Raw genomic sequence first — 17,161 nt, 5'->3', positions numbered from 1 at the left:
GTTTGCGTTTTAGCCACAACACACACACAAACGCCTCAAGCGGCTTTGCGGAGGAGCAGCTACGGCAACGTTACTTGGACAAAACTCTTACACAGCGGCATGATCGCGGGGCAAAAGCGGTCTCTAAAGACAATTAACTTGACTGTTAATGTCTTCGAATGTGCTAGACACACAAAGTAGCAAAGTTCACAGAAACATCCGCCTAAAAAAATAAAACAAAAAGGATCATAAAGGGAGCACGACATACATAAAAATACATCATAATGCTAGCATACCAACTGGTTACTAGTTAAAAAAAAATAGATACAACATCACACAAGAACTTACACGTGCTACAATGAACACTTTTGTGGAGTCCAATTCCCTTGAAGGAGTACCCCCCCCCCCCATCTTACTAAGGAAGCACCCTTTCATCTCTCCTCCTACCCCATGACCTTTGATCCCCATGACCTTCAGTGTGTCCTCTAGTGTCTTGTTAAATGTCCACTCATTGAATCTTTCAATCTTTAATTCCTTTATTTTCAACCAGTGTCTCTGTTTACTCCCAACCTGCCTGGGTACCGCCAGCATTACACAAGACCAGCAATATGTATCGTGGATACAGTAGTTTTGTATTGGTTTTATTTATTTTCTATCTATTTTATTTTTACTGTACGTATTTTCACTATGTCTACTATGTGTGCATGTTAGAGTAGACAATATTTGTATTCTACTCTTTGCGTGTTCAATTAACTGAATGGTGAGATTCTGGTGAAGAAGTCCCTTTGCAAAAGTAATTAGTCAGAAGCTTCTGATCACACAATTGAAGTCACCCAAGCAGTGTTCTGTTCAAAAGTGTGTCCCTCCTCCTCCTGCACATAATTATTTATTGAAAAGTGGGTGAATACGAAAAGCCTCCTCCCCTTCACAAAAAGGCAAAAAGTTCTCAGGAATACAAATCAGATTAGACCTAAACAATAATAAATCAGCCTGTCCTTGGACTGAGACCGGTACCAGGCTACACTCCCTTCTCTTCTCAGGCGAGAGAGACAGATAAGAATACAATAGACAATTCTATTCATTGAGCTACACAGCTATAACTAAATCCAAAACGGCTAAAATATAAATTGAAACTGAAAAACAATGTTAATAACTCAACATGCACTTTATAGTAGAGCTTCTATCTATCAAGCAAAAGGTTATGTCCAGTGTGTGTTCTTGTGCGTACTGTACTCTTAAATCTCTGTTCCTAGAGGAAAAACAAGAGTAGATTTGGAATGCACGGCAAAAAAATCCAGATCAGTTTATTTGCATCTCTGATTGAAAAATGTAGTAACAATTTGTTGACCAGTGTAAAAGTTCACAACAGAAAAATACCAGTATCGTCTTTCACAAACAGCCCATGAGTCAAATCCTGTATTCCACACACAGGCTGATGTTGTCAAGTTGATTTTGCGGCTTCACTGTCTGCTGCTCTTCTCGCCAGCACACTTGTGCTTCTTCAGCTGATCCTTCCGAAAGAATCGTTTATCACACGCACTGCAACTGAATGGTTTCTCTCCAACATGTATTCTTGCGTGAGTTTTTAAATTAGTCTTTCTGTTAAATGTTTTCCCACAAACTGGACAAGCAAAAGGTTTCTCATCAGTGTGTGTTCTTACGTGTCTTGTTAAATTTTTCCTCACAGTGAATCTTGCGCCACAAACTGAACAGGCAAAAGGTTTTTCTCCAGTGTGTGTTCTTGCATGAATCCTCAAATCTCCATTCTGAGTGAATCTTTTACCACAAAGCGAGCAGGTAAAAGGTTTCTCTCCCTCATGCATTCGTGTATGCCGTATTAAATTGGCCTTTGTCGTGAATCTCTGATTACACACTGAACAGACAAATGGTTTGTCTCCGGTGTGTGTTCTCGTATGATTTGTGAGATGTGTTTTTCTCGAGAATATTTTACCACAAACTGAGCAGGCGTAAGGGTTTTCTCCTGCGTGCGTTCTTATATGTGCTTTCAACACAGACTTTTTGTTAAATGTTTTGTCACAATGAGAACATTTCACTCGATTGCTGCCAGTGTGAAATGTCGCATCACCTTTAGAATGTTGCTCATCATTATCATAGTTGGAAGAGTGCGACGTTAAGTCGTCACTATCTGATAGTGGAGCTGCGAGGCCGTCAGCTGTCTGTGATCCTCCGTCGTACTCTCCATCACCTTCTTCCGTCTTCACGATGACAGTCAACGGAAACTTGGTGATTCCATCCTCCTGCTCTTCCTCTTTCGCGGGAAGCTCTGGCTCCTCCGCCTCTTTAATGTGAACAGGATCCAGCAGCTCTTCTTTAACATGGGGGGGCTCTGGCTCCTCTTCCTCTTTGGCGCGGGGGAAATCCAGTGGCAGCTGCTCACAACCGAGGTCTTCTTCACTGACATCTGCAAGACACAAGAAGGCAAAACGCACATTGTTTGGTAAAGACAACTTTGCTCTGTCAAGTCTCATGCTGTGACTTCGGTGTTGTGTACTAAGCAGGGTTTTGCCAATGTTTACGTTATCTTTCATTGAGCTACAAATGTCACATTAATGTGTAACAGGCTAGCAGGTACTAAATAATAATAATAATAACAGATCTTTACTTTAATATAATCAAGATGCAGTGGCATGAAGCTAGTTGAATCCTGAATATAAAGCCTTTTTTGTGCTACGGACCACAGGCAGGTTTGGCAAGAAGTCGGGTGATTTTGAAGAAATTCAAAGAACCCTACTTTGAAAAGCGAACCCTATTTTGAAAGCCTACGACTCGTTTAAAGGCCAAACCTTAGTGTGAAACTTCACTACAAGACAACCGTCGCTTTTGACGGTTCAAATGACATAACACTTGAATATTGTTAAGAGCGGCAAATACTGTAATTGGCAACAACAACAACAGCAACAACAACAACAACAAAGTGACCCTAAGCTCTTGAAGTGAACACACCCGCTCCATGGAACAAAACTGCAGGCTGCTCGTCGTCGGCGTCCAGCAGATGACGCGAGTTCTCTTTTTTTGTCCCACAAACGTCCTCCTCGTACTGTTCTTCTTTCATCCTCTTTGCACACATTTCCTCGCGATAACCACAATACTTTACACTCACATTGCGCTCTGCTTCGCGACGTGTTGCTTCTCTCGCTTCTTTATTAACGGCTAGCGAGTTAAGCTAAGCTAAACTAAGATAGGCCGAACAGCGACAACGTGCGCAGTTTAACCCCACATCATATTCCAACAAATTGTTTTTTTTAGTTCACTTAGACGTACTGCATCGACAGTCGGTACGTTCAAGTAAGTAAGGATCCGGAAATTAATCTAAAACATTTCGTGAAGATGAACGTGTGCTTGCGTAAAGTGTACAGAGTACGCGATACGAGTAGAAGGCAGTACGGCAAGTCCAATTGGACAAACTTCATCTTGTGTTTATGTTTAAAGCTTATTATTTGCGTGACCCATATACCTATTTGATGACTGACTGATTTCAGTGTTTGGGCACAAAAAAACTGTTAAGTTTTCATATAAAACAAGCTTGCATTGCGCAAATGTACGTTAGTAAAACCTCGTTATTCTTCGGAGTCGGAATCTAATAGAGTAGACAAATAACGACTAAAGAGAACCATGGCCAGTTGAGGCCGTGCAGACCGAGCTGCCATCTCTTCCATTCAATGTCTGGCTTCAATAAAATCATTAGAACTCGTCGAATACTTGAGCGAGGTTGACACGGGGATTGCTTTGTTAAAAACATCACACGTTTAGCCATAATACAAGATATCTGTCATTTTACAATCGGGGCTTTTACAACAAAAAAAGAGACAATATGATACTGACAACTCAGATTTTTATTAATAGAGCACTTTGCAACCACAGATGCATACAAATTACTGTACATTAAGTAAAAATCACACATAGACTAGAAAAAGACAGTTTAACAGACAGTAAAGACAATAAAACACGAAAACAAATCGGAGTCTCAGTCGTTTATTGAATGCCAAAAAAGTAAAATAAATTTAAAAAAAATAAAAACTTCTGCAGGAGCTTCTGGTGACGACAGCTCACACCCAAACATCCACACATGAACTCACCGACACCACCCAGTAGTCATGCCCATGTTGAGTGCGTGTATATTTCTGTTCAAATTCAAGAACCGTGTCAAGATGTGGAATAGAACATTTAAAGCAACTGTGAACTATTTGAAGAATTTGATTGTATTCACTTGTACAGCTTCGTGCAGTCATTTTCTTAATAGTCTATTTGAAGATTCATTGAGCGCTGCGCTTCTCACCAGAACAATTATGTATCGTAACCTGATACTTATTAGAGAATCGTTTGTCACACAGACTGCAACTGAATGGTTTCTCTCCGGTGTGTGTTCTTGTGTGCCTTCTTAAATGTCCCTTCTGGGTGAACGTTTTACCACAGACTAAGCAGGGAAAAGGTTTCTCTCCACTGTGGGTTCTTGTGTGTTTTCTTAAGCTTCCCTTTTCAGAGAATCTTTGATCACACACTGTGCAGGCAAAAGGTTTCTCCCCAGTGTGTGTTCTTGAGTGCGTTCTTAAATGTCCCTTTTCAGTAAATCGTTTATCACAAACTGAGCAGGCAAAAGGTTTCTCTCCTGTGTGTGTTCTTGTGTGTGCTTTTAAATTGCAATGCTTTTTAAATTTTAGGAGGCAGACTGAGCAAGCATAACATTTCTCCTTTCTGTGAGTTTTTTTGTGTTTTGCCAACGTGGCTCTTTCAATGAATCTTTCACTACAAACCGAGCAGCCAAAATGTTTTTCTCCAGTGTGCTTTGTCATGTGTACTTTCAAATGACACTTGGCATCAAAAGTTTTGTCACACTGAGAACACTTCCAGCGGTTGTCGTCGGTGTGACTTGTCACAGCACCTTTAGAGTGCTCATCATCAAAATCATCATCACTCTCCGTCTCATCAGAGTGTGACGTTATGTTGTCACTGTCTGTGAATGGAGGCAAGAGGCCATCTTCTTGGGCTGCACCGTCACTTTCAGTTGCCATGTGCTGGCTTGAGCTGCAGCTTGGATGCTTCGCCCATCTGCTCTCCTCACTTTGGCATTCATCTTCGCCTTCTTCACTGGCCAAAGGGACAAAGGTCAGCGGCATCTTGGCGAGATCATACTCCTTTTCTTCCTTAATATGATGGTATGCCGGCTCTTCCTGCTGAGGATGAAGATCTTCTTCACTGACGTCTGCAGGACACAAGAAGACTTTGGTCAACTCAAGTCTTAATTATAGAGTTTTGTTTTTTTCCAAACAAAAATTATTTTTTTCCAGTAAAGATAAACTCTTCTTGTTGCTGACAGTTTTGACTGTCACTTCAGCCTTCGTCGGAGCTGTCAAACTTCCTTTTGTGTTTTTAAGATGTTTGACAGCTCTGACGAAGGCTGAAGTGACAGTCAAAACTGTCAGCAACAGGAGGAGTTTATCTTTACTGGAAAAAAATAAAATTTTGTCTGAAGAAAAGAAACTCTATACTCCGTAGACAAGATGAACGCCATAGCACTAAACTCAAGTATTTCATTGTGCATAACTGCTGTTTTTTTGCAGCCCGTAATATTTAGAATAGTTAACGGTTTCTACAACTTTCAGCTCGCCTCATCAGCATCAACACACGACTTGCTTGGCTTTTTTTCCCTTTTTTTTTTTACTCCGGAAGCCCTTCCCTGATACAAAGCAACAAATTTTCATCCGGGTTTTAGATTAGCACTGGCAATTAATCGAACCCACGCTGTCTGCACGAAAGGCAGAAGAAGCAAGTTCTCCACCACCAGCGTGTAACGGCAGATAACGGTTGTCATAGCAACAAGGTCCCACAACTGACTGTCTCATGCGGGGAATATTTCAAGAAATGTTGCAATTGAGTTGAAAGAGGTTAGAGTAAGTGGTCTTTAATCAGGAAATCGGCAACATTGGCTCCTGCGAGTGTTCGACTTTTCCTGCCTGCTGCCAACATACACATTGTAAAAAACGTTTTAATCTAAGCAAAGAATTGATACAATGGAAGAATGAATGACAAAAGACCTGCTTGAGAAACAATTAGTTATAAAAGTGTGACGTTATGTCATCACCATGATTGGGATCCTCCACTGTGCTCTCTGTTACCTTCTTCACTTTTCACAATGACAGCAATGAACGGAACATTGTTGATCTCATCCTCCTGCTCTTCGTCCTTAACGGGAGGGAACTCCAGCTCCTCCTCTTTGACGTGAAGAGTTTCTGGCTCCTCCTCTTTGATGATGGACAATTCTGACTCTTGCAGCTCAGGACAAAAATCTTCTTTGATGCATGCAGGACATGAGAAAACACACACACTTATTCTGGTGAGGTCAAACTTTGCTCAGTCAAGTCTCCGGTTCTGCTCACAAAGCAACAACCGTTCAAACTTTGGCAGGCTTGACATTTGGATGACGCTACTGAAAAAACGTCAAAGAAGCAAATATTATGGCTGTGGCAGTAGACGAGACCATGGATGGACATGACAGACAAGTTTGCATGTTATTTAGGTCAATTTCCTGAGGTAACCTTTATATGGATTGGGGGGGACTAATGCAGATTTATGGGGCAGAAAACAATATTCAGCTGATTCATTACTAAAATATATAATGCAAAAAAAAAAAGATCCCCAATCAATGCATGGGAAAGAGCAGCGGTTAACTGTAAATAAATAATAGTGCTTTATTTTTGCTCCCCTTTTTAACCCAATATAGCATTTTCTTTATAATTGAATTCAATTAATGACAAATTATATTATATTTTTTCCCAATTCTTTCATAAAATGCCCATTTTGTATAGAACACAAGTGGACTAAAAAATATATTACAAAGGGACAGGAAGGCCTTCGCTCTCACTTTCAAAATTGGTGACCCCTGCTTTGGAATAAAAACACATTGAGTAGGAAGTGACCAAACCTGATGGAGGCTCCTCGAAAACAGCGATTGATTGCGGCTCGTTCTCCTCTTTTGGCCCACAAAGCTCCTCCGCGTACGCTGACGTCGTTGTTGCACACATTTTCACATGATAATCAAAACACTTTCAACTCACAGTTGATGTCTTCACGATGTGTTGCAAACAAGCGCGTCTCTTTGTTTGGTGCTTTCAAGCTAAGGATAAACTAGCCTGAAAGGCTTTGACGTTCACCAAGACGAGTGTATCCGCACCTAAACGATTCAAAAAACGACGTTTTCCTCCACTAAAGTAGTGATTGTCGTACTGTGTTGGGGCTTTACTACGTTCAGTACAGATTCAGAAATGAATTATTGCGTGAGGCGCCTGTGGTCACTTACAAAAACGTATGCAGAAGAAAAGGAAGAACTACGGCTGTACGGCAGCCCCTCTGGCACAAACTTCACTCGTTTGCGATACCACTAAGTTTGTTCAAGTGGTATTACCGTAATTTATCGTGGGGGGCTTTACACAAATGTCCCATCTTAAAATGATATTAAAGTACTGTCTGGTTTCCATTTTAAATATCGCCATGCTTCAATTTTTGGTCGCTAACCTACGGCAACAACACTTGGACAAAATGAGTATTTGATGTCTGCATTTGTGTAAGCTACAGTCGTCCATCATTAGTTAATAACACTCAAAACATTCAAACTTCGTGTCCGGATAGAGTAGTCTGGATGCACGTTGAAGCCTCCTGTCGGGCATATACATTTAAAATAAAATTTCGGAGCCACATCTCCTTGTCTCTTGAGATGCATTACTGCCATCTAGCGGTAATGGCAACACACAACAATATGTAGACGAAATCGTTTATTGTTTAATATATGAACAGACGTGTATCACAAGTGATTTTTAAAAATCAATATCATTACTTGTACCTAGGCGTTTTTTTCTTTTGCAATTTTTAGACGTATTCCCTGAAGTTCTCAACAGACGTAGTTTGTCCAAGTGGACTTGCTGTACATCACCAACCACGTGACGGCGCTACTTCACTGTTTTTGTTTTGTTTAACGTTGCCGCACGCGCTTCCCTTTAGATTTATTCCTAAATTATTACCGAACGTGCTGAAGCCTCGACATCGGACGCCCGTCACGATTCTACGGGACTAATACATTACGTTTTCGAGTCCGGTTTGATTAACTCGCCTTGGTACACGTTGAAGCTTCTCGAGCTAGCTTAGTTTAGCTTGCTAACAGCTAACAAGGACAGAGAGCAAGTGTGCTGTGTGAGTGTAAAAGGCTGCGGTTCTCGCGGGGAAATGTGTGCCAAAAGTGTGAAAGACGAAGAGTACAAGGAAGAAGTTGGTGGAATTAAAGAGAGGAACGAAGGACAAAGTCAGCAACTGGACGTGGTTTTCGAGGAGCCTCCAGTTGAGTTCCATGGAGGAGGTTTGTTGACTTGTTACGCTGATTGGTTCACTAACAAGTTTGATCATTTACAATATGACTATGTTCATTCCGTGTGTTTAATAATATAACTTAACTTTATAGATTAATAAAATGCGGACATGGTGGTACGCCAAATATTCACTGCGTGTCTACGCTGAATAAAGTGCGATCCATTCTTTACCGTTTTTGCCCCCTTACGACGGAGGGGGGGGGGGGGGGTCGCCCTAAAATGGTCACCAGCCACATTGAGAGCTAACACCTACGGACATTGTTTCTGGGGTGTGTGAGAGAGAACTGAGAAGAACATGTCAATTCCACACACTACGGCCTGAGTCCGGATTTGAACCCACGACCTCTGACCTGCGAGGCAGATGTGCTAAGCAGTCGACCACTGTGACCCCGCCTATTTGCTATTCAGTACAATGCATTGTCAGACAATTTAAAGCTGTTTTTGCACATATGTGCCATAGATCTGAAACAGTAAAGACATTTTAGCATTAAAAGTTTGAAAATATGACTTTAAAAAGGAAACACACCCTTCGCAGTTCAAGAAAAAAAAAACAGTTTCGTCTTCAAATGTCCAATTCAATTCAAGCTAGCTGTCAAGTCAAATCCACCCAAGCATTTTTGCCTTATCCATAGTGGAGAGAAACGAGCGCAGCTGCGATGTCCCGTGTGGCGTTGCCTGACCTTTCCTCGTGTGGTTCGCCGTCATCCGGTTTCCACGGAGGCTGAGGGTCGAGGTCATCTCCGGCAATGTCCTCATCAGGCTCTAGCGTGTCACCATTGTCGATGCACACATTGCGCAAAAAGCAGAGGCGCGAAGGTGGATTTGGCTTTGAGAGCTCAGAAGCGCATCGACCTCCATCTTGCCTTCATTTTCGCAAACGCTCGATCGATGACGCCGCGCGCTCCGAAATGATAACGGCTGAACTGTTGCTGGGCTTTTGTGTGACGTGACCAAAGAGGAGGGAAACGTTGAGTTCTGTACAAGGGGCTTTTCCTCAAAACACAAAAATGTCCAAAAGTTTCCCGTCTGCATCACATATTGCCGGCATGATGACGGAGTGGAAACGCTCGTGATTAAGATAATCCAACTTGTGGCATCTTGGTGGCCTCCATTTATTGCCCCAACAACGTTTTCAAATGTGAGAGTTCCTAACAATTTGGCAAAACCAACCGCGAGGTGAAGATCAGCAGCTCTGATTCATTTCCCCAGCTGTCGTCCTGCTCTCCACGTTTTGATTGATTCAAAAGCAAATTTTACAGACTTGATTTCATCAACTAAGTACAAAAATTACGTTGAAATAGCCTCAAATAGATTCTGGCTGACGAGCAACTTTTTTAAGCTAGTTTAGCGCGTGCACGTGTTCCACTAAAAATGAAGACGTTGAAACGTATTTGACGTACCGGAAGCTGACGCGCCAGCATTCTCGGCTTGTGCAGTCAACGTTGCGGTCTTCTTCTACTTCTCGGGCGTGTTTTGCGTGTTGCCAAGAAAAAAAGGAACATCCGCGTGTCCTAAGCGTCGAACATAAACCTGGAAAACGACCACATGGTGGATGTGAATACACGATTGCCGCTCGTGTTTACTCCGTGTTTATGTCGCCTCCTTATGAAGCGAGCTCGATACGACCGTTGCTAAACTAGGAGGGGCAAAAGGACAGCAGCGTAACCGAAACGGTGGATGTGGCAACATTATGCTGCATTTGTTCGTGCAATTCCAAAAAGGAAGCCATAGAACATTTCACTGGGAAAACAACATTTGGGCTCTTTTTTCAAATGGTCAGTATTGATAGCAAACGATCTGGCAGGCAAAAAAAATGGCTGAGAATTGAACACGTTGCGACTTCATTGAATTTAAATTCCCAAATCATGTACAAACAATATTAGAGAACATCAAATTCACAGCTTGAGACTTTTATGAGCAACGCTTGACTTCAGCTGACCTTGCACGTTCTTGTGTCCAGCAGACTTGGATGAAGAAGATCGTCACGTCGAGCGGCAGGAGTTGGCAGACATTAAAAAAGAAGAGCAGGAGGAGGATGTCACCGCATTTCCTTTGACCATCATTGTGAAGAGTGAGGAAGGCGATGAAGACCACCTTGCGGGATCCCAATCAGACAGCCTCTTCGAGCCGCCATCATCCGATAGCGACGACGCAACCTCACTCTCTCGAGACACGGATGACAATGAACACGCGAAAGGGGAAATGTCGAGTCTCGCCGACAAGAAGCACGTGAAATGTTCGGAGTGTGGCAAAACTTTTGACAGAAAGTCATTGTTGATAAGGCACACAAGAACCCACACGGGAGAAAAACCTTTTGCCTGCTCACTATGTGGGAAAAGATTCTCTTTAAAGACAAATTTAACAATGCACATAAGAACACACACTGGAGAAAAACCTTTTGCCTGCTTCATTTGTGGCAAAAGATTTGCCAAAAACACAAATTTGACAATTCACACAAGAACACATACTGGGGAAAAACCTTTTGCCTGCTCATTTTGCGGGAAAAGATTCACTCAAAAGGGAGATTTAACAATGCATACAAGAACGCACACTGGAGAAAAACCTTTTGCCTGCTCAGTTTGTGGTAAAAGATTTACTGAGAAGAAAAATTTGACCACACACACACGAACACACACTGGTGAGAAACCGTTCAACTGTAGCGTGTGTGATAAAAGCTTTTACGTCAAGCGTGAGGTGAAGCGACACAGGTGTGCTGGTGAGAAGAGCAGCAGTCAGTGAAGCTGGAGAAGAAACTGAAGAAACTTGGCAATCGCTGACCTTTATCACACTGTAAAGTGTCATCTCTTGTTCTGAATGACATGCATTCCATTTACAGGGGTTTTTTTTTTCGGTTCGCAAGTAGCCGTCACACAGATGTGCAAGGATCAGTTGTGGTAAACATCATAAACACAACATAAACAGCAACTATTTGTGTCATGCGTTGCACATACAGCACCGATACTGTATCGTCGTCGTTTTCTTTCTTTCTGAAATGACCCCTTTGAGAATCCCTCCAAAGAAAGTGAAAACTACTCACGGTATTGTTATTAGTAGGCCTATTTGTATTATTGTCAGAATAAAAAAAGGAAATCGTGGTTTAACATAAGAACGTGTTGTCTTTGTATTTTGGTTTGTCAAACTGTGCCATCTGTACGAATATTAATCAGAACTGTGAGATGTAGTTCGTGTAGTGCTTTTTTCAACATCCAGGCACTTAAAAGTGGAAGTCAAGTGAAAAATGGCCGCTCAGCTCTATGCCCGCCTACTTTCTGAGCTTGCGTGGTCACGTGACGTGCAATGTCAAAATGGCTGCACCCTTTGATGGATAAAAAACGCCCACGGAAGGATTTTCATTCCATTCACGGGGGCGCGTCACTGTAGGCAGACGAGATGTTGAGTTGAGTGACTCGAGTGGAAAAAAAATAAAGTATACCACAACTAAACGTGCAGAGTCGATCTTGGCTTGGCATTTACTCGCTTGCGAGCTCTGAAGAGGCGACTTGGGTTGAAGAGCGACGCAGAGTTGGCCTGCTTGCTGTTCGACGGGTAAGTGCCAAGTTACCCAAACAGACAAAGGATGGCTTAAAAATAGCTCCGGGAAATATTTCTTTCTTGTCTAGGCGCGAGTAAACAAACATTAAAGCGCTATTTTAAATGGTGAAGCTACCTGGCACTATGTGAAGGAATTCCCTTGTTCGTAATCTGCGGTGATCTTGTTTTTGTTTGTTTTTTTTGAAAGCTGAGTGTATTTTGTCTGAGCACGCCCAAGCCTGGTGACCTCCAGACCTTTTCAATCAACAAATCACCTCAATAAAACCTATCCGGCAAAATCAAGTAAAAAAAAAAAAAGATCTCAACGCCAAAATCCCTTACAAAAAGGCATTGAAGGAGAAATGAGAAATCCAATCTGGATAAGTTCTTACAAAGCTGTTCGTAAACCTTGTGGACTCGAGCAAACCACGAGAAGACGCAACAGTGGTGAACAAAAGCGGCTCCACGAGCAGCGACAAGTCATCGAGGACGTCAGAAAGGAACCCAGAACAAAGAAAATAGTTCTGGTTGACCTCGTTAAAGGTCATTAAGTAATTACAGACTGCGGGACAAAAACGGCTTCTATGGCAGAGTTCCCATCTAGGCAAAAACAAGAATCGCTGCTCGTCTTACTTTTGGGGGAGCAAAATGATGATTCCCAAGAATATTGGGAGAATAACCGACAGGTGAACTTTCTGTCAGGTCCGCGTTGCTGCTTAAAAAAAGACGCCATCGAGCATATTTTGTGATTATCAAAACTAAATTGATCTGCGAGAGCAGAATACAAGATAGTCAGTCTGTCACGCTAAATCAAAAATGGACACTTAAAGCGTATTACTGCAGTTTGAGGGGTTTATTTGACTTTCAAATGATGATTAGAGAGAAAGAAAAAAAAAGGCTAGCGGTCAACAGAAATATTCGCACCGTGCGACATCGCTCCATAAACCACGCAAACATTTACGAGAACATAAAGATAATATTCATTAGCCAATCAATCAAAAACATAGCAATGAAGGTAGTGCAACGCCCTGGCACGTGACCAAGAAGCGCTATGTGATAGAAATGCACTTTCAGATGTTTATGTCTCTTGAATGTCACATTTTGCATACAGTACAAGTTGATCGTGTCAGTCTCGCTCATTTGACATGCACAACCCAAAACGTTGGACAAAGCCGTAGGAAGCGTGAAGAAAGTACACAGAATGCAAAAAGATAGTTAGTAAAAAGGTTTCAGATTAAAAATCGACGGCTGTGAATTTTCAAGTTCATCGTTTCATCATCACGGCATTGAAGCAGTCGAGAGAGGACAGCACGAGGTTCAAGGTGTCTAAAGTGATGCAGCCTGCTCGGATGAAAGGCAAAACAAAAACATTCAATACCAAAATGCAATGACAACTCACTTAAATAAGTGATAATCTAATTAAAAAAAAAAATTAAAAAAATTATTAAGATATTTCAATCATAACTAAATAACATATTTTCTGCTTAAAACATGCAAGAACTCTCTTTACATTGACAATTCACATACAGGCGGTGCAGACTTGTCTTCCCTGTTGCTGCATGTTATATGTGACACCGCGAGCAGTATGAGATTGAAGTTTCCAACAATCGGCATCATTGCTGACAAGATGAGCAGGTCAAAGCATTCTTTACCGCATGTGTGTTGTTCTTGTGTGGCTTGTCAAATCCTCTCTTTGAGTGAACTTTTGATCACAAATAGAGCAGCCAAAAGGTTTCTCCCTAGTGTGTATTTTGGTGTGTATTGTCAAATGTCCCTTGTAAGAGAAGCTGTTACCACAAACGGTGCATGCGTAAGGTTTCTCACCAGTGTGTGTTTTTAAGTGTTCTCTCAAATCTTTGTATTCAGAGAAACTTTGACTGCAAATTGTGCATGCATAAGGTTTCTCACCGGTATGAGCCCTTGTGTGGACTGTCAATTGACTTTTATGAGAGAAGCTTTGATTACAAACTGAGCAGGCAAAAGGTTTCTCTCCAGTATGTGTTCTCAAGTGTGTTGTTAAGTTTCCCTTCATAGAGAATCTTTGACCACAAACTGAGCAGACAAAAGGTTTCTCCCCGCTGTGTATTCTCATGTGATTTCTCAGTTCTCTCTTTACAGAGAATCTTTCACCACAAATTGAGCAGGCGAAAGGTTTCTCTCCAGTGTGTGTTATTGTGTGTTTCATCAAATGATTTTGGTAAGCAAATCTTTGACCACAAACTAAGCAGGCAAAAGGTTTCTCACCAGTGTGTATTCTCATGTGTCGCTTCAAAACCCACTTGTCAGCAAAACTTTTCCCACACTGACAACATTCACAGCGTTTGCTGTCAGTGTGGAATGTCTTATCAGCTTCATCCTCCTCATCCTCATCCTCAGTGTGTGACGTTGCATCATCACTATCCGATAGTGGAGCGAATAGGCCGTCTGCTTGTGATCCTCCATCGCCTTCCCTTGTCGTGTGTCGACTTGAGCTAATGCTGCTGCTTGGAGGCTCCGCCTCTCCGCTCTCCCAACTTTGACCGTCAACTTCACTCTTCAAAGGGACAAAGGTCAACGGGCACTCTGTGAAAGCCTCCTCTTCTTTCATATGCAGAGGATCTTCATCCTCTTCCTCTTTCATGCCAGGAAACGGCAGCTCCTCTTCCTCTTGATGGCGGGGGGCCTCTTTGTCCTCCTCATCTTCTGCTTCCGATGCTTCAAATGAGCAAAAGGACAACGTTAGGACTTACGAGAAATACTCAAAAATTCTAAAGCATGGCGATATGCATAAAAACACAAATAGAGGTCATTTGTTTCAGGCTAATTTTGTCAAACGAGGACTAAACACAACAAAGTGGTCAAGTGGAACCTGCCAATCACCCACTGCCAGTTCGTTTCCCTGCGTGGATCTAACATAATGACATCATCTGTGCAGCGCCATCTTGTCACGGCAAACTAGCGCGCCTTGTAACAGCTTGCTGTTCATTATTGACTTGTTTTCTGGTCCATTTTGCTATGAAAATGCCACGTGGCATTACCAAGTTTTGCCATTTGGCGTAATATAGATAAAGCAATCCAAACCATTTCAGGTTCCACGTTCTCCTCGGCCGAGCTTCCAAAAGGAAACTCAACGTTGCTTAATGTCCAACAACGGATCATCACCACTATTTATGTGCACGTATGCCCACGTCATAGTCCAAAAAGATGAGAACGACGGTCGCGATATGTTTTATTTGATAGACGTCGTAAAACCGTTGCCTCTTCATAACCTCTCTCAACATCCCTAAAAGCACAAATATTGCCCCGATCATCATTCCAATATTTTCATAACATGAAGTGGGCATGCATAGAGATGTGCACATACATTTGGGTGACCATCCATCTTGGTTTTTGGTAGGGTTATTTAAAAATATATATATATATTCTGCAATATATCGCGATATTACGGTGCGCAATTCTCGAATTGATTCAATATGCGGACGTTTAAACATCAATTTTTGATGGAAATATTCAGCAAAAGGTCTTGCTTCGGATTAGGGTTCACACTTTAAGCATGGAAGAATGTTATATTAATGGAACACTAAGCCTTAATATTTTATTTCAGTGCTGACAGACTGCAACCTGGACACAGTCGCTCAATTAGAAGCCTGAAGTTTCAGATAAATACATTTTCATACAAATCTTACAGTGTACAAGTTTACTGATTAGTCAATTTCAAAACAACACAATTGTTGAATGTTATTATTACTAATAAAACTTGTAATTGTTTTTTATTTTACTTTTTAACGACAAAATAGGATTTTTTTTTAATGTTCTTCTTTAAAGTTAAGACTTTTATCTGTCTTTTAGTTTTTTGTGAATCAATTCATTTGTTAGCCATTTCAACTTAGTTTTCATCATCGCATTACAATTTTATTTAGCATGTCTGAAAATGTTACGGTACATTATTAAGACTGCACGACTGAAGCCTGATTAGAAGAAAATCGTGACTCGATTCAAAACCGCAATTCAACCTTTTCTCCCCAAATTGACGTTTCGTCGTCACTAAGTGATCATGAAGCTAAAAGGATGTGAGCTTGTTCCTTCCACCGAGTGCTCAATCACCTTCTTCAATTTTGACGATGACACCGGTAAGTGGAAATGAGATGATTTCGTCCTCCTGCTCAACTTCTGTCAAGTGAGGGGCTTCTGGCTGCTCAAGATGAAGATGTTCTTCCGTGAAGTCTGCAGGACACAAGAAGAAAAGCGCAGACGCTGTTAACTGATCCAAATCGTGTCTACAAGGTGGTGTAATTGATTCAACAATAGTGTAAATATTGTGGTCCAAATTCTGCATTTCGGTCCAACACAAGGCGCACATTATGTCCTTTAAGTCATTTGCCAGGAGGACGTCATTAAAAACTCACAAGTTGGAGTACAGAATGTTATGTAATCATAAAAATGTGCTATTGACGGTGATTAAAAACACGAAAACCGGACACATTGTTAAGAAATGAATGAAAAAACAAGTAAGAGTGCGAAGTGAAGAAACCTTTTCCGGGGTACACAACTCGCGGTTTCTTGCAAACAACGTCCGGTTGTTGACGTTGTAGCTCACTCGCTTTCGTTCCACAAATGTCTTCCTCGTAATCTTCTTGCTTTACACGCTTTGTACACATTTTCACGCGATAATCAACAACACTTTACTCTCAAACTTGCTCTCTGTGTTGCTAACAAACGCTTCTCTTTGTTAGCGGCTAGCGAGCTACGCTAGTTTCAACGTGCAATGCGCTTAGTTTATCTGGACAGGAATATTAATAAAAATACTCGCAGTATGTATCACTATATATTTAAATATCCCGTAGAGTAGTAATGGATGTCCCGTGTCGAGGTTTCAGTACGTTCCAAACTATGCTGCTCGTAACGTAACACACTCAAGTCGCGTCGTCAAAGCCTTTTTACTTCCGGTTTTCTCAAGGTAACATCCGCTCGTAGAACACAATGGCCAAGGCAATGCTGCCATCGAGCGGCGGTGCTGGCACACACCACATATCGAGTCTTGAAATAAAAGTCCCTCAAAAATAGCCGAGGAGAACATTTTCTCCAAAAAGCAAAGTAGTCACACAAGATTTTTTTTAATGCGCAAGTTTATGTACACGTATCAGCCGCGATTCTCTTCGGTTTTCAGACACACGAGACTAACGCCACCGGCGGCCATATTACGTTGCCACTTGCTATAACAGCCTAACTTGAATACGTTGATTTCACATTATTTTCTGTCTATACGGCGAATATCACAGTCTGTGTCTTAAGCTTGT

At 41.7% G+C, this 17,161-nt stretch overlaps 4 protein-coding genes across 6 annotated transcripts; 1 reads left to right on the top strand and 3 right to left on the bottom strand.

The window, feature by feature from the left end:
* Positions 1–1,269: 1,269 nt before the first annotated feature.
* LOC147176555 (uncharacterized) lies at positions 1,270–3,373 on the bottom strand. Its single transcript, XM_086071226.1, has 2 exons — positions 2,944–3,373; positions 1,270–2,401 (listed from the first exon to the last, which is right to left on the bottom strand). Exons 1-2 carry the CDS (start codon positions 3,065–3,067, stop codon positions 1,440–1,442), a joined length of 1,086 nt encoding a protein of 361 aa, XP_085927352.1. The 5' UTR covers positions 3,068–3,373; the 3' UTR covers positions 1,270–1,439.
* Positions 3,374–3,956: 583 nt separating this feature from the next.
* LOC147176554 (uncharacterized) lies at positions 3,957–7,633 on the bottom strand. 2 transcript variants are annotated; one of them, XM_086071206.1, is made up of 3 exons: positions 6,920–7,633; positions 6,114–6,287; positions 3,957–5,200 (listed from the first exon to the last, which is right to left on the bottom strand). In XM_086071206.1, the coding sequence occupies exons 1-3, from the start codon at positions 7,017–7,019 to the stop codon at positions 4,254–4,256; spliced, it is 1,221 nt and encodes a 406-aa protein (XP_085927332.1). In that variant the 5' UTR covers positions 7,020–7,633; the 3' UTR covers positions 3,957–4,253. The 2 variants fall into 2 exon arrangements, with proteins under 2 accessions (XP_085927332.1, XP_085927333.1); XM_086071207.1 differs by having other exon boundaries at positions 6,114–6,284.
* A 279-nt stretch (positions 7,634–7,912) lies between these two features.
* On the top strand, positions 7,913–11,626 carry LOC147176553 (uncharacterized). Of its 2 annotated transcripts, none has more exons than XM_086071247.1 (2): positions 7,913–8,344; positions 10,315–11,626. In XM_086071247.1, exons 1-2 carry the CDS (start codon positions 8,215–8,217, stop codon positions 11,091–11,093), a joined length of 909 nt encoding a protein of 302 aa, XP_085927373.1. In that variant the 5' UTR covers positions 7,913–8,214; the 3' UTR covers positions 11,094–11,626. The 2 variants fall into 2 exon arrangements, with proteins under 2 accessions (XP_085927373.1, XP_085927374.1); XM_086071248.1 differs by having other exon boundaries at positions 10,318–11,614.
* Positions 11,627–12,723: 1,097 nt separating this feature from the next.
* On the bottom strand, positions 12,724–16,796 carry LOC147176552 (uncharacterized). The gene is made up of 3 exons (XM_086071204.1): positions 16,396–16,796; positions 15,969–16,088; positions 12,724–14,579 (listed from the first exon to the last, which is right to left on the bottom strand). The coding sequence occupies exons 1-3, from the start codon at positions 16,520–16,522 to the stop codon at positions 13,534–13,536; spliced, it is 1,293 nt and encodes a 430-aa protein (XP_085927330.1). The 5' UTR covers positions 16,523–16,796; the 3' UTR covers positions 12,724–13,533.
* Between the last annotated feature and the right edge of the window lie 365 nt (positions 16,797–17,161).

The sequence above is a fragment of the Leptonotus elevatus genome, chromosome 3 (genome assembly GCF_054856555.1).
Source record: "Leptonotus elevatus isolate MCC_2025b chromosome 3, RoL_Lele_1.0, whole genome shotgun sequence".
Taxonomy (NCBI): Eukaryota; Metazoa; Chordata; class Actinopteri; order Syngnathiformes; family Syngnathidae; genus Leptonotus; species Leptonotus elevatus.
The sequence above is the reverse complement of the archived record's forward strand: the minus strand, read 5'-3'. Positions and strand labels throughout refer to the sequence as shown.